The following is a 16,315-nucleotide window of genomic DNA, read 5'->3' as shown; positions in this document are numbered from 1 at the left end:
TTTACATAGGCACGTTAATTTCCAATTCCTTTCAGGTCAAAATGCAGCCAACATTCTATCAGGTATCAGGGTATGTGAGCAGAAGGGCTTTGCATACCTGTTGTGTGGGGCATGGTTTCAGACGTGCTGTGGCACCCTTGTTGCCTGGGGACTGTTGAGCTAAACGCATTGCTGGGTGTCCTTGGACATTTTGCACATAGAGGCCCGATGGTGGTGGTCTGGGGAAGTGTAGGGGGCCTTAAAGGTGAACATTTAGCCAATCTTTCGAGGAGTTGGGGGCGTGGCAGATTTGCATTTTTTGGTGTGCAGCTCCTCGTGGTTTGGTGAGTTCTAAAGCATGCAGATCGCCGTTGCTCTAACCTGTGCGTCCCTCGTGGAACACATTCACTTCTGTTGTATGCAGTGGAGTCTCCAGGAATCAAATATAGGGGCAGCACAGAGGGGGCCACAGATAAAAGTTGGGGGGGGGGGGGGGGGGTGCACCTATAAAAAGGGCAATGTGTATTTTTTTTCCCAAATTAACGCCAGCAAAGTAGTCCAAAGTGCCCCTGGGGCGGTTAAAATCGTGCATTTATACAATCAATAGGAGGAAGCCCTTAATAACTGCTTATCACTTTCTTCCACTGGAGAATTTAAAGTGGGTGTGATTTACCAGTGATAGCCCATTTAAGAAAGCATTCTTTTGGACATGACGTTTAATGTTTCCGTGTTAAGAAATGCAAATTTCCCCTTTGCATTCTAAAACCACACACACACACACACACACACACACACACCCCTCCCCCCCAGTTAGGTTCACTCCAGTTAAGTTCACTCCCAGGACCTCATTACACGGATGGCGGTCCATGCTGGAAAAATACCGGCACCGCCTTGGTGGAAAGGGGAATTACTGCCCTATTCCAAGGTTGGTGGGACGGTAATTCCCCATTCCCATTTTTGCCCCATAGGGCAAAATGGGAATGGGGGAAAGGTGCTAATTACGGTACCGTAGCTCCCTGGTCCCTTTGCGGGTTGGTTTTACCTCGTAGTAAGGCGGTAAGGATTTACCGGTAAAATACCAGTAAACCCTTACCCCCTACCGTGTAATGAGGCCCCCAGTTTCAGGCCTTCCTGGGCAATTTGTTCAGATGTTGCCAGTTATCATTGGCTGGTAATGGACACCTGCCATTTTATGATAGTTGCCATATTGGTGTCCCGAGTAGGTGGCCCTTCACAAGTGTGCCATTAATAACCATGGTTCGCGACGGCTTTTTGTGCATCTCGCATCGGGTGCTTTTCTGCAAGGTCTGTGCAGATCGCAATTGGGGTGGGGGGTTCTTTTCTCAGCAGTGTCTGTGTGGACAATGTATAGTGCAAATGAAGCAAGAGCACTGAGAATACACAGTGCAGGAGTATGAACTAAAGCAGCCCAGTGTGCACGCTAGAACAGCGGTCAACCAGCAACAAGAAAAAAAAACAATAAAAATAAACCACACAACACACCAGGCTGAGCAAAATGCTGCAAATGCACGAGTGACAGCTGGGGGATGCAGGACAGCAGATTAGATCACAGAGGCCCATCCTTTCCCACTTCTTCAGCAATTTCAATAATAAACGACATTATGTTATACACAGCATAGACAAAGTGACAATTAATTATATCTGGAGATAGATTTGACTGCAAGGTGTACATAACATGCTAAAATCAAAAACCAACATGGCGGAGCAGATACAAAAAGTTATCAAATGTTCTGGTTAGTGCAGGTAGGTTTGGTTGTTGTATCTAAAAAAATAAAACTAATAAATAAGTTACCCATTCGTCCATTCCTACATGACCTATACTTTGAGAGAACATCGACAATTGCAATACGTTGTCTTTCAATACAGACTAGTTTCTGCAATCTACATCAGCAGACTTGATTGGAGAGCTTTCTAGGACAAAGTTTAAAATAACCGATTGTTCTGTTTGAACTGACCTGACCATTCAACTAATAGTTTGTACATGATCTATATTAGAATTGAGAGAAAGTTGACAATTGCAATTCTGACATTGCCTTTCAGTACAAAATATTTCTGCCAAGTACATCTGCATTCATAATTTCAAAATCTTAAAAATAAAAGTGGAAAATTCTTGCCAACAATAACGCGGGACAATCAATAAGCAAATGTCTTAAAGTTTCAGTCTCGTAGGCAAGAAACGACATGTAGTGTCACTATACGAGATGAATTGCTATTTTGCTAAAACCGCTCTTGCACGTCATAAATTGAATCTAAAGCGCATGAAGTTGCCTCTATGGATTGGATCGGGGCATTTAGCCAAGTAAGGAGCCAGTATACCACGTTTCTTTTGAGAACGGATTTTGTTTGAAATCTTTGTATACTAAACACTTGTGTTGATCCAGTCTCATTGCCATAATTTCTCTTTGGCACGGTCTGGATATGTCAATAAGAGATTAAGGGATATGTTGGCCTCTGAGATATGTTGTATTTTGGATCGCAATTGATTTATAAATCTGGTGGTTTAACGATTTTAGATACAGACAAATATACCAGTTGCCAGTAGGCATTTCATATCTTACCGATGAGCATGTAAGGATAGCAGACCCAGTTCAAACATGTGGGGTGGACAATGTTCAGCAAGCAATTTAGCCAACAATAACTCTCTGGGGACTGAGTCGAATGCCATTTTAGAGTCCACGAAAGCCATGTAAAGTGGTTGGTTCCGTTGCTGCTAGTGTGCTTTGATGGTAAATAGATTAATGGATATACCAAGTCCCGGGATGAAACCTGTCTGAAAAGGGTCTTGTAAATTCTTGTCTATTACCCACATGTTGAAATCCCTTAATAAAAAGGCATGCAAATATCTTACCTGGGGTGTCAAGGAGGTCAATGGGTCTATAGCTCGCGGGATTCCCCCCCCCCACCCCACCCATCTTCTTTTTTGAAGATGGGTATAATTAAACCTACCATGAAAATGGAATAAGACCTGCCTAAATATCAGCGCTAGAATGTTGGCCCATGGGTCAGCACTAGAATGTTGGCCCATGCGTCAGGATGCTGCTTGAGCATTCAGCTGTTTAGACCATCAGGGCCTGGCACCCTAGAAGTGCTCAATTTAGAGATTAATAGAATATCCTCCTTGTAAAAGCGGAGCTGAAGATTAGATATTTTGTTATATATATTTGTTTGTGCATCAAGGAGAGGAGAACGATATAGATTTGCAGTTAAATTGGTGCCATCGCTGATTGTAAATGGCATTTATTTGAATTTGAGTTGGGTTCTGTGAAGATCTCCATTAAGTAGGGACCAAATCCCTGCAGCGGTTTTAGCAGCCATTGCTTTCAACATAGACTCTCCATCTCTCTGTAGAAGGAGAGATTTTCTGGCTCGTACCCAGTTTTTGTAAAATCCATTTAAGGTGCCTAACACAATCGTCTTATTGGGTAGGTTCAGTGCTCTTCTGATTGCTCGCCTCAATGCCGTATTTCTTGCTTTTGATTCGTGGCCAAACATGTGTAAATGTTTGTAACTGGCTTGTCCATGTGTCGACTTCACTTGCATATAGCTCTGGAGGGCTGATACATAGTTGCCTTCTTCAAACGGGTTGGTGGTCATGCTCTCAAGTGTTATGGTGTTCTAAAACATTTTTTCCAGGGAGGTGTTCATCCATCTAAAATCGATCCCTTCCATAAGTGGCTTGGACATTGCCACAATATAATTGTGGAAGTTGATGTTTGTGATGACAAGGCCAGGACCAGGTTAGGCAGAGTTGTTTATGATCGCTGTGCTCATTTGCCTTTACTTCCAAAGATTCTTATGTTGCCATGAAGTTTGTGTCACTAAATATATGTATAACAAAATCGATGATGGCTTCTTGAGATTATCTCAGACAAGTGCTCTGTGGGGGGAGTGTCACCCGGAAGTGCACCATTGAGCATAATTAGGTGCCTCTCATTCATGAGGCAGAACCGTTGCCGCTTTACAGTTTGTTCCACACCCGCTACATGTGATAGACAATGGACATTCAAGTCCCCTATTAATATTATATGGGTAAGCATGGGCTCTAGACTAAGAACATCTATGGTGGCTTCTATCTGTTCAAAGAATTCCCCAATTTCAAGATGTGCTCAGCCCCAATATATATTAATTAGCACAATCATATCAGTATGTCTCTTAACCCTGAATGTAAGGGCTTTGGGGATGACCAAGATTCAAGAACGAAGCTCTTGGATGTTTTCGTCGCAACTAGAAGACCTGCCATAGGGCGACCTCTAGGCAATGTCTTTGCTGGTACAAGCATTAGACCAAATCCATCCCAAACAGGCGGCAATGAGAGCCAGGTCTCCTGAAGTGCAATGATGTCAAATTTATGAAGATTGCTAATGGGCGAGTTCCTCAGATGCATGAAGCCCCGGGTGTTCCAGCTTAACAGCTGGAATGTTTCAAGTTCGACAGATTGTTATGCCTGGGTCAAGCTGGAGTTCCCACTAGGATCACAATTTAGCATTGATTTATCGATGGCGCGCTGGCCGGAGCTGCAAATAATTTTTTATTGTAAGTCCATTGAAAAACGTTAGCTATTCAAGGGCATAGCCAAAGTCTAGATTGTAAAGGAAGGCCTTGGCTCTCCACAGGGCGTCGAGTACTACCCCAGAACGAAGCCATAATCTTGCACTTGTGAAGTCAGAGTCATGTATGAACTCCACCATCTCAACATCTGACGAAGTTCAGTCTTCCACGCTGGGCACATCCATGAATATATTATGCTAGATCTATTTAAAATCATACGCAGGGTAGGGCGATCCTCTACAGCGAATGAGTAGGTGACGATTCTTTTGTAGTGTGTTCATTTTTGTTCTTGAGAAGCATGCATGAATGTTTTCTGGGAGTTTGGCAGTGTCCATGTTTTCACATCGCTGTGTTGAGATGAAAGGCTATTAGCAACAGTAGTCCATCAAGCCTTAACAGGTACCTGGTTGGCTCCACAATTTCATGGACCATGTAGGATTGGAACATATGATGCAATTTTAAGTGCATTCATTTTCGTCAAGTTGTTAGATTTCAACGACATGTATAATGAGAGGGATTTCTGAATTTCCTCCCACCTCTGGTCAAGGGTAAGGAACATAACTATCTCTCGCATCCAAAGGCCTCGAGGCTGAATCGGAATCTGCCGAGCTATAGTTTGAAAACTCCTGCATTGCTCGACCGGAATTAAACACCCTGGAGTTAAAAGATTCGGGTGAGGACGAAACATTGAGTTTGGAGATTTCTACCAGATCATTCAATGACTGATAGTTCAGTTTATCTGCTTTGAGCGAGGTCTTGTTAAGCTTTCTACTTGCAGCGAAGGATGCAAACTTCACAACAGCAGACTTAGCTACATTTCATCCAAGCTCGACAAGCTACATTTCATCCAAGCTCGACAAGCACAAAGGTCAGCAGGCACTGAATTCTGTATTTTGGGCTGTCACCTCCACATGCTTTTTGGATGGTGGGATTCATGCTCTAAAAAGGAGGGGTATGTTGGAGTGGATAACTGCACAAGTTATTTAAAAGGGTTTTGTTGTATACCTCCATTGGTCAAGTTATACTTAGCATGGATTATTTTATACACACGTCTGACAGATGGAATATCTTTCTCATGCCACGTAATCTGGGGGAGATTTGTAAATGTGTCAATGGGTCTAAAAGGTTAGACTTTTATAGCACAGGAAGTGACCTTTGGTGGGAACATCTGTATGCACAGGTTATGACTGACACACAGGAGTCAAAGAAACTCTTAGACTCTAAAGCAATTTCTGTATTATCAGCACACTACGATCCGTCTCTATAGAGATCAGCCGACAAAGTTATGGTGAACTATATTCAGCTCAATAAATTATTATTGGATGCAATTTCGTTTAATACACCCCTGTCAGCTAGCTTGGCAAACCCAGTCCTCTCCCTTGTTACAGGGAGTGTTAATCACAAGCTAAGCTAGGTAAAGCCGGCACATTACTAGGGCCCGCTTGAGCACCTCCCAAGTCCAACACACAAACACACGCCAGCCATATTGATCACTAAGTACTGTCTGGTCTACATACTGCCACCACAGTTAAGTCTTGCTCGTAAAACGTGCTGCACATCCCCTACTCATGCTTACCTAGAACAGTTCAGAAATGGGTAACCCAGCTAACTCAACCATGATCCCTCCTCATCGCCTTGTGCGTTTCCCTCTGCTAAATTGTTTGTCCACTGTCAAATTCCCCATTCCTATCACCTCCACCTTCTTCCCCACCCCCTCCAACCCCACCCTTATTTTATATCCACAGACTCAGACCAAGGTCTGAGCATACCCTTGCAGGGTAACAATATGACACTTCTCGGGCAAAGTAGGTGCTGTAAACCCACTAAGGTGGTGATAGGTGGTGTAGAACATTTAATAGCATAACAGATTATTTGAAATGCACCAAAACTAATGAGAGCTGGGAGCCATTTAGCTCCTGCTTGTAGCCTAGAACAGCCCGGTTAGCTTGTCACAAACAGCTACCAGGAGCTACTTTGTACTACCAAGGGCAACCGATGCCAAACCAACAACTGTGTGAATATAATCTATAAATAAGCATTAGGCCGCACCTTTAAACTTAAAACATAAAGGGAATCATTAAAAAGTGGTCAAAATTAAGGTTTGCATCTTATGTGGACAGCCATGTACTTACTTGCTTCTCGTTCCCAGGTAGTACCTCCTGGTCAAGGGCTAATGCTGGATACCTAGACCGGCTTGCATTTTAACTCTCGCTTATCCAACCACCCCATTTAAAACAATGAATGTGTAAACTATTGAATATCACATTTGCCCTAAACTCTCTGAAAAATCACCAAAAATGTGTATATTAAATCTGTCTCAACCGCTACGAAGGTTTTTCTCAAAGCCATGTGGAGCTGCAGAAATTATTTAATACACTAACCCAGTGTCGGATTGGCCCCTCGGCCTTTCGGGCCGAAATCGTCCCTGGGGAGTCGGGGCCGGTTTCTGGCCATGCCTGGGCCGGTTTGGAAGAAAAACATTTTTTTTTTCACATTTCTTTTCTTTTTTTTTTTTTTAAATGACTTTCATCCTTCTCAAGTTGATAAATGAGTACCAACACAGGTTGGGTGATGTTGTATGCATATTTGTGCTATAAAATAACATATCATTTGGCCTTGGACGTCTGCTTTGATTCACAGTAATTTAGTGTACTTAGGTCCATTGCTATTTGATGCCACTTCCTGCTGTTTTTTCAAGGGGTGAAAGGTCGCGTTTCATCGCTTCCCTGGATGTCACTTTGGGGTGGGCTCAAATGTCGTCATGCGAGGGGTGGGGCACTTTTTTGTGTGTGACCGGGCCTATTTCTTGTCCGAGTCCGACCCTGGACTAACCTACACAGGACTTGTGTTTCTCTGCAGTTATCGACCAATGTCAATTAAAAAAAAACAATATTCAGGATCCACGTGAAGCAAACGTTTTAGAAATCAAAACCGCAGGCCTAAGTATCTTCGCAGGGCATTCTTCTGAAAAGTACGCCATGAACTCGGTTCTCATTAAACGCATTCCTGTGTTTACACGCTCGAGAAAGGGAGGGGTCAAGGGGGGGGGGGGTCTGTGAGCCTGGCCTCTTCCTTAAAAAGATAGCAACTCCTCCCCCTCCTCCATGAGGGAGTAAAGTCAGACAAAGAGGAACGCTCTGCCCTGACGGGAGAAAACACTTCCTGTGCAAGCAACATGTTTCAGGCTACAGCAGCGACACCCCCCTCGTCGGTGAACTTCCTATGGACCAAAGTAACTCGAAATTGGTGCAGTGCCCCTAGAAACGGCGACACTGAAAAGGTTACTAGGGAACACACGCAGGAATGGAAATGCGTCCACCACTCAGGCACAAATCGTTCATTGGAGCGTAAAAACACAGGCATTGATAAAACAGCAAAGCAAAAATGAAGGTAGCGATTAAGACAAAAGTACCATTCCTGGCTCCAATTATGCGCCCTTTCATTTTTTGTTGCCTTTAGAAGCGCACCATTTTGAAGGCTATTGGAACTTTTAGTTAAAAACGATATAGTGAAATAATCACGGTCACTGTACTTTTATACACGTTCGGGTCTGTTGAAGTGTTATTGGTACAACAATAGGGCTTAGATAAAAAAAAAATACAAGTTCGTGAAACATTGCTGGCTGGTGGGAAGTTAATCGACGATTATGAGCAGGGAAAAAAAGTAGGGTTCACTTTTGTCTTAATTAAAAAAAGAATTGCGAGGGGACCATAACGCGTATAAATCACAGTGCCTCTTCCATTGCGTTGTGTGTAATGTCTGAGGCATTCTAATCAATGAAGCCGTGTGTTCTCAAAATACGGTATTTATAAACTCAAACATAAACGGGTAGACTCCCAGCTTTGGGATGGGTATAGCTTTAAGACAAACTCAGTGCGGATCTGCACCCCCCCCCCCCCCCCCGCCTCCTGCCCCCTTCCCTAATCAGAATCATACTAAGAACTAAACTTGTACAGTACCGTAATCTGCCTTTCAGGCGTAAACCTCAGTTCTCCCCCTCTAGGAGAGGAGGTTGAAGCCACTGAGAGTAGATTTAGGGAAAACGAAAAGGCACGTTCACTACAGAACCCTGCAAACTTGTGGATCGGTCGCCATGCTTAAGAATGTGCTTGCTTTTCTTAAGTAGACACCGGCCCGAAACTTTTCCTCTCTCTCCATGTCTCCACCAGACTGAAATGGCCACGCCAGCCCTGCGGTGATGCGTTTTTTCGTCAACGAAAGTAGGGCTAATCGGATCGTATGCGCAAACCTCCGATGCTGTAAGCGAAACTAAATTAAAAACTGCAAGAGGGAGGAAAAAAAAAAGTTTCACTCACCGATGCAGCCGCCAACCAGAAATGCCAACACTTGGAAAATAAGCAGCGTCGCCCCGACGATGCAGAGTTTCTTGGTACTCATGTTCTCTATGATGGCTCCGGCCATTGTTAATCCTTGACAATAACTCCAAACTGCAAAGAAACCAGGGGGGCGAGGTGGGAAGAAGGCAGGATTCTCCCCCACCACAGAGCCGGGGACGTGCTGGTGTTGTGGCTGTAGTCTCTCCGCTGCTGGGATTGCAGTCGAGTCTACTCGGCATCGCCTCCAGCTTTAAAGGGGAAGTTGCCGAAGCAGCGGCGGCTCAATCACATGACCCCCACAGCACTGCATGCCTAAGGCCTGCGGTCCCTCTCCCGTGCATGCACGGGCATGCATGCGACACAGCACGCAGGTACCGTACAACAAGTAACTACATCGGGGCGAATAGTGAACAGGAAGAAAGAGGAAGTACGTGAAACGTGGGCAAGCCTGAGTCTCATAACTAGAACTGACCCTCAGCAAGGGACTCAGTCACTTACGAGTCATGGGCAGATTTTTATAGAAATAAAACTATGTGTGATACCAAGTAGCACCTGTGCTTTATTTATAGATAACGCTCTAAAAACACCATAGGAACGCAGTAACATTAAAATACTAGAGACATTTAAACCTGTGCAATGTCATTCCATCTAATAAAAATACAAGCTGGGTTTTAAATTAGTTTTTCTATTGCGGTAAGATATCAAAATACTATTCTGCACAATTGCAGGATTCCATGTCTTAAAATCTTGGAAAAAATGGCTAGGGATACAAAATATCACTGCAAAAATGCCATACTTTTGCCGCCACAATCATGTAAAGGATGCGGGGACATCCCCACAACCCCTGGACCTAATATACCCTTTAAGGGGAGCAGGAGACACCCACGCAACCCCCACTCCCCTTAAATGGTATAATGGGGTACACCTTTACCGGGTCAAACCACAGCATTTTTGCCGCAATTTATTTTTCCGGCAACATGTTTGCCACGATTTTATTACCCGATACCAATTGCAGGTGTTAGTAGGCTAAAAAAAATCTAACATAAATGAAAAAATAGAGGTTCCTTATAAGCCACTCTTAATAATGTATTAAGCAAAAGCCAACATGTGTTTCATGCTATACACTGGTGCCTAAAGGCTATAGGCTTGCCACCAAAGTTAGATTTTGACTTAAACATTTCCAAAAATTCAGACCACCCCGTTTTCCAGATAGCTGATTAATTCTCTAGTCTAGACCATGGAAAGTATCGTTAAGTTGAAATAGTGTCCATGCAGTAGCTAGAGGTTTATGGCAGACATTTAATAGTTCAAGGTTGTCAACAGCTTATTCACGGCAATGGGGGAATTCTGCAAGACAGCTCCTAGTTAAGACGGAGAGAGCAACAATGCTGTTGTGGTCTAGAGAATTCATCGGCTATCTGAAAAACAAGCGGGTTCTGTATTGGTTCCAAATGCTAAATCAAAATGTAGCTTTGGTCTCAAACTTATGGTCCTGAGGAAGATACATTGCGTGAAACACTCGTCGACTTGTCGACTTTTGTTTTTTTATAATTAAAGGTGACTTATAAGGCACCTCCATCGTCTTCCCTCCCTCATCACTTTCCTCACTAATGAGGATATACCAGAAGCCCTAGACCTGTAAAACAAAGAGAGAAAACCACTTGGTTACCTGTGCACCGGTTTAAAAAATTGACTTTTCATGCTCAATGTTGATGAACTGCAGGGCTCCCGTAGCTGTTGAATGCAGCAGAAGAAGCTCAAGTGGCTGCCAGGCCACTATCCAGCAAATGCACACCCAGTGACTCACCCCTGAATCCCCTGGCTGTGATTGAATGATCGTGAGCACTACCCACTAGACTCGGACGGTAAAAATGTCTAACCCCTTATTAGCCTCTATGGGAAACCTGGATGGCAGAAGGCGCATCCTCTAACAATCAAACCCTGAACAAAGGCTTCTTTTTCAGTTGCCAATCCCAGTGGCATAGATGGGCAAACCACTACGACGACAATAACGTGGCAGACAACGGGCTCGGTGCTTCACCCAGAATCAGCACCTCTTCGGAGGTCAACCCCCACATGCAAGCAACAGAATCCAATGCATCAGTACTTCCTCCTGGAACCTCTATACTACCTTTGGGATCAGGGATAAGCGTATAATAGGCCCTTTTTTCAGACAATGCTGAGGGCGTATATTCTCCATGCTCGACGGTCTGATGTCTAAGACCTGCATTTATACGGCGTATCTGTGCAAATGTCCCTCTGCATACTCCAGGGAAGAAAGAGAAACCTGACTCGGTGTGTCTGCTGTTATGTTCATGATCTTCTGAATATAGAACATTGAAAAAGCTCCCTTGTTCTCTTCTGCCCGAATCATGATCTGGTCTGCTATTGTTAACAGATCCAAACTTCTCAGCCCTCCCTGTCTGGTCATATTATATTACCATGGTGCTATCTGTACCAACCAGCAGATCCTAACCCTTTAGGCCTGTAGTCCGTGACTGTAAGCGCCTGTAGAATAGATTGTAACTCGTTGAAGTTGAAAGATCTTGTCCTCGCCATCTGGTTCCATCTTCCCTGTAAATCTATTCCCTTGACATCCATGTTTACCACTGGGTGGAGGAGAGCCCCTCCAGATTGCCCATATTCATCTGTCACTGCATCTCTCCTCTTATACTGATGTTACTGGAAATAACCCTTCATGTTTCTGTTGTGAGAGATCCGAATGCTACAGGATGTGATTCACCAGGACCTTCCTATGGAATATCTAAACATTCACAGGAACACTGTCATTGCAATATGCCTTGGGATGCTGGATTTCTGTGTGTTGATAAGAAATCTCAATTACCAGACAGCATAGCAGAACCTGACCATAACAGCCATTTTCTGGATTGATACAATATGATATGTCATTTATAACGCGCCTGTACACAAGTGTTTCTAGGAGCGACAAGACAAGGGGGAGAAGACATTGGGAGAACAAGATAAACAATCTTACTAGGCCTTCAGATCATGCTAGTGCGACAGTGCAAAAATGTAGGGGGAAGGGAGAGGGGGGATGTGCCAGGTATGGAAAAGAGGGCAGAGTGCAGCCAGGGCAGTGCAGCTCTGGGTAAGTGCAAGGAGGCAGGGGGCTGTATAGGTTACAGTTACAGCCCCTAAGTGCGCGGTAGGCCCAGAGGCAGTGCAGGGAAGACTGGTCATGGAAGTGCCTGGTATCCAATGACACTCTGGGGTAGCCAAGCATCCAGTCGGCGCAGCAGGCAGGTAGGTCAGCAGGTGAGTTAAAGAAAGCAGACGAGAAAAAGTAGGTCTTGAGCAGCATTCGGAACTTCAGGTGGTCCGACTGAAGTTTGAGGGGGGCAGTTAGGCCATTCCAGAGGGGGGCACCTGCAGAGGAGAGAGATCTGCACCCCACTCTCTGCCTGGAGAAGTGGATGACCCTCAGAGTGCCTATGCTGAGTGGTTTAAACAATCATCCAGGTCAGGGTGGATTTGGATGCCCTCCCGATGTAGCATCCCCACTACTGGGGTCTTTACCATGATGAAAATCCTTGGAGCTGTCTTCGACCCAAAGGGTGATACACTGAACTGCAATTGCCTACCTGCGGTGGTGTACCAGAGAATTCTCTAGTGACCCGCCTCGATTGGGACATGGCGATAAGTAGCCAACGCATTAAGGAAGCCACACTTAGTCTTAAAAAGAACAAGAGACAGTAGGGGGTCACCTGGCGATAACTCCTTACCTCCTGTTACGGACGCCTAGGTTAGACAGGATGGAAAAACCAGAGAAGTTGAGAGAGAGAGGGTCGGCCCTAGACCCAAGCTCCCCTAAGAACCTGGTAGACCTAAAGGGTCACTTTTTAGGAACCTACAGCCATTCCAACTACTGTATTAAATTCAATAAGCACCCTTGGACTATCAGATGGCATGAGCGTGGTTTTTTGTGATGGATACCCTGTCACAAAAGGCATACGTGGCTGCTACAATTTTGGTAATGGGCATTATGAAAGGGGGATTCTGATTAGAAGGCTTCCCTTTCAGAATCAGAATGACCCGCATCACTTTATTTCTAAAAATCAAAAAGATTTGACTGTTTAACCCTCGCAGATGGCATTCCGTCTCAGTTATATAAAAAAAAGTCAGTGTCAGACGGGGCTGCTTTTCGACAGGCATCTCTTCTTGTTCCTTCCACCATGGAGGAGGCAGGGGCTGCCTCACATTGGTCCTCTGGCCCCTCACCTGGCTCTGTGGAACTCTCAGCATCTACACCTCCTGTGAATTACATTTTTCCAAACTAATTTCGGAACTAGTTCACTTGTACTACTAGTTTTCTTCACACTTGAACTATTATCTTTTGGTTAGTGTATTTGGACTGCTTTTGGATTCTGATTTTGCCTATTGTTTTTAACGTCTTTTGGAATCTCATAATTGGACTGCGTTTTTGGATTAACCATGGATTACCCTCTTGTTCACGTCAAAACTGAATTTGTCTTCCCTCCCGCCAGATCCCTGTACCCACAAGACATTATTTGGAACTGCTCATTGACTTGGAACATTTCCCCTAGGTGTGCAGCATCTTTCCTCTTTAGTTCCGTCCTCGTTCCACCTGGGGCAGACTCCCTTTTTTATCCTGGCAGCTACTTGTATTGGGAACTGCTGGTTCAATAGCTGGTTTTTGTCCTCTCTTTTGGGCGGTGTTTCCTGTTCCAGTAAGGCTGCCAGTAGGCCATCCAACTGACACCATTGAGGTACTGAAGGAGAGGTATTTGAATTATTATACTTATACTATCCTGGTACTATTGTACTCCCTTCTGTCCTTTTCAGTTCCGAAGGTGTGCACATCTGTATTCCTACATCCTTTTTGCCTAAATGACTGGCTAAGGGAAACACTTAAACTCCCTTGGCTGATGTATTTGGACAAAGGTTTTACTTGACAACCCACCCGGGAATGCACAGAGTGAGCCCGAAGGGCCAAGTATTGGCGCATTTGCTCTGGTTTTAGGCTTTGTAACTCTGGTTAAGGTATAGGATGCGCATCTCCTTATTTGCTCCAGTGAAAATGCTTGTGATTTAGGCCCATGAAGTCCACATTATTTGTAAAAAAAATGTTAACAAACCAAACAGAAACCCAATATGTGATTTTGCAGGTGAGAAACTCTGCCAGTCCGGTCTTTGTTGTGTTGAAGCCAGTCTCTGAGACCTTTGTTCTTACCAAATCTCTTTTGGACCAATCCCCACCATTTCACACCAAATTCTAGAAGTCCAGTTAATACCCACTCTTGAACCCCCACTCATGCCCACTATCAACTGCCAGCCCAGTGCATGTTGATCTCTGAAACTCTGATTGATGCCCCTATGAAACCAATGCCCTGCATCCCAAAAGGTTCCCCTCAGCTCCCTTTGACACATGAAAGGGTGGTAGCCCAAAAACCGGAGAATAAAAACAATCCAAATGACTAAAAATAAACACTGCCCCTCTTTGCAAGGGAAAACAAGGTTTATTGCATGCATAAAGGGTCTCAGAAGGTCCTGTAGAACCAAACTCACACATAGCTCGTCATTTCTCAAGACGTTACATCTTTTATAGCGAAGAAACCGCAAATTAACAATACTATGCACAATAATGAGTACAGCATAATCACACCACCCTAATTAGCTACCACCTATAGAACATATGAATCCCCCCTTCTAGTCTCTTCACCGATTGGCCACATATAACCTACCTCCATTCCCCTAGACACATGGTCCCATACATCACTGTCGAACCCAGGTATGATTGGTGGGTTCTTATCAATAGGTTTGTAAATTTGTAAATTTGGGACCATCACGTGATGTGCACTCTCCTGTTCCAGACAGAATCAAAATAACCTGGCGAGGCCAACCCTGCTTTTGATAAGACAATAGGTTTCCTCATTAGCCCAGGCGCCATGGCACACATGAGCTGCACCCCGACTTTGTACTAAATGTATTGGCATCATCTCAGCTCCTTTTGTCCCAAATCAAAAGACGTTCAAGGCACGGCTCCACCCTTCATCACTAGGGCAGAATATGAATTTTTAGGATTTGTTTAAGTTGTGTGTCTAGGTTTAATTCATATGGGGTGCCCGCCCCGGGCTAAGGGCAGTAGTGTTCTAAATCTTTGCCTGGCTCGTTGGCATCACAGAGCCTCGTGCCCTATTCTCATTAATTTGTCCATCAAGGGGCACATTCATTCTTGCTCTTTTACCTACTAGCATTCCGTTCCCATCACATTCAGGCCCTGCAGCTGGATGCCATTAGTGCACATCTGAGCATCATGGGTGCCTCTGGCCTCTCCTTCTGTCTGTCTTGAGGAACGGGAAAGGGGATTTTGTTTTGGAACTAAACTACCAGAGCTGCAGCTACTCACCACAGCCTGTGTTCTCTTCTGTTCATCATGCATTAGGCCTTAACACCAAAAATGGTGACACTTCTGCCAAGTTAATACACCAACCTCGCTTTCACCACACTACCTTGCTGACTCCATCTTCCACTTAATTCAATACTTCCCGCACGTTACGCTATCCTACATTACTACAATACAGCAACTAAATACCAGGCCTATAATTCTGCTCTATCTATGACCTCTGAAACCAATACATTAATACATTTGTTGTTCTTTCCGTGTTGCTTTATGTGAGTATCTAATATGTGTAAGACTTAACTTAGAAAATGTATATGCTATTCGAAGGCACATCTTTACTCTGCTCCCACGATGTTGCTCTCTAATAGGTTTTCCTCAACCTGAATCTCTTTGGCGTTGTAAGTGCATCCCAACACACACACGCACTTATCACTCTCTGCAGTGATAGACCACAATATCTTAAAAACCCTCACCCCAGGCCAACTTTGTAAACATGGCCATAGCCATGTCACCTCTAGAACCCTATTATTATTCATAATTAACCCTGCTGTCTTGTCACCAGCAATCCATCCAACGTTATAAGTCATCCACGTAGTACAAGGAAAAAGCAATCATTGTGCCAATCACATACACACCATCATCTATTGAAATACTTGTGTGAGAACATTACTGTGCTTTCCTTTTTGTGTTAAGTTTTAAAAAAAAAGATTTGTTCAGAAACGGAACATACTATATTCTGTTTCTCTTAATCTACATAACGCTCAATTATTATTTCATGAAAAATATTATTCAGAAACACTATTTATTTTGAGCCCCCCCCTATGTACAGTTTAGAAAAAGAAAACCATTTGTGTTTAATTAAAAAACGAGGAAAACTAGGAGAATAATACTAGGCTTGCCCCACAGGGAATGTTATGGAGAGGAGTGTTAAATCAGACATGCAGTTTAAGCTTTCATCACATTCCATCATTTCCGGTCTTGCCTTTATAATTGGATATGTTATGTTATGTTAATAAGCTATTGTACTGTGCCCATCACCACCCTTGTG

General features: G+C 44.0%; 1 protein-coding gene across 1 annotated transcript in view; it reads right to left on the bottom strand.

Moving 5' to 3' along the window:
* The window catches only part of WLS (Wnt ligand secretion mediator), a 255,794-nt gene extending 246,480 nt beyond the window's left edge, over positions 1 to 9,314 (bottom strand). Inside the window, exon 1 of the mRNA XM_069641933.1 lies at positions 8,865 to 9,314. Within this exon, the coding sequence (XP_069498034.1) occupies positions 8,865 to 8,970 (106 nt within the window). The 5' untranslated portion in view covers positions 8,971 to 9,314. The remainder of the gene's footprint in view (positions 1 to 8,864) is intronic.
* Positions 9,315 to 16,315: the final 7,001 nt, after the last annotated feature.

This window comes from Ambystoma mexicanum, chromosome 1q, assembly GCF_040938575.1.
Source record: "Ambystoma mexicanum isolate Mex_15411 chromosome 1q, UKY_AmexF1_1, whole genome shotgun sequence".
In the NCBI taxonomy this organism is placed as follows: Eukaryota; Metazoa; Chordata; class Amphibia; order Caudata; family Ambystomatidae; genus Ambystoma; species Ambystoma mexicanum.
Note: the sequence above shows the minus strand (reverse complement) of the source record. Positions and strands in the feature narration are given on the sequence as shown.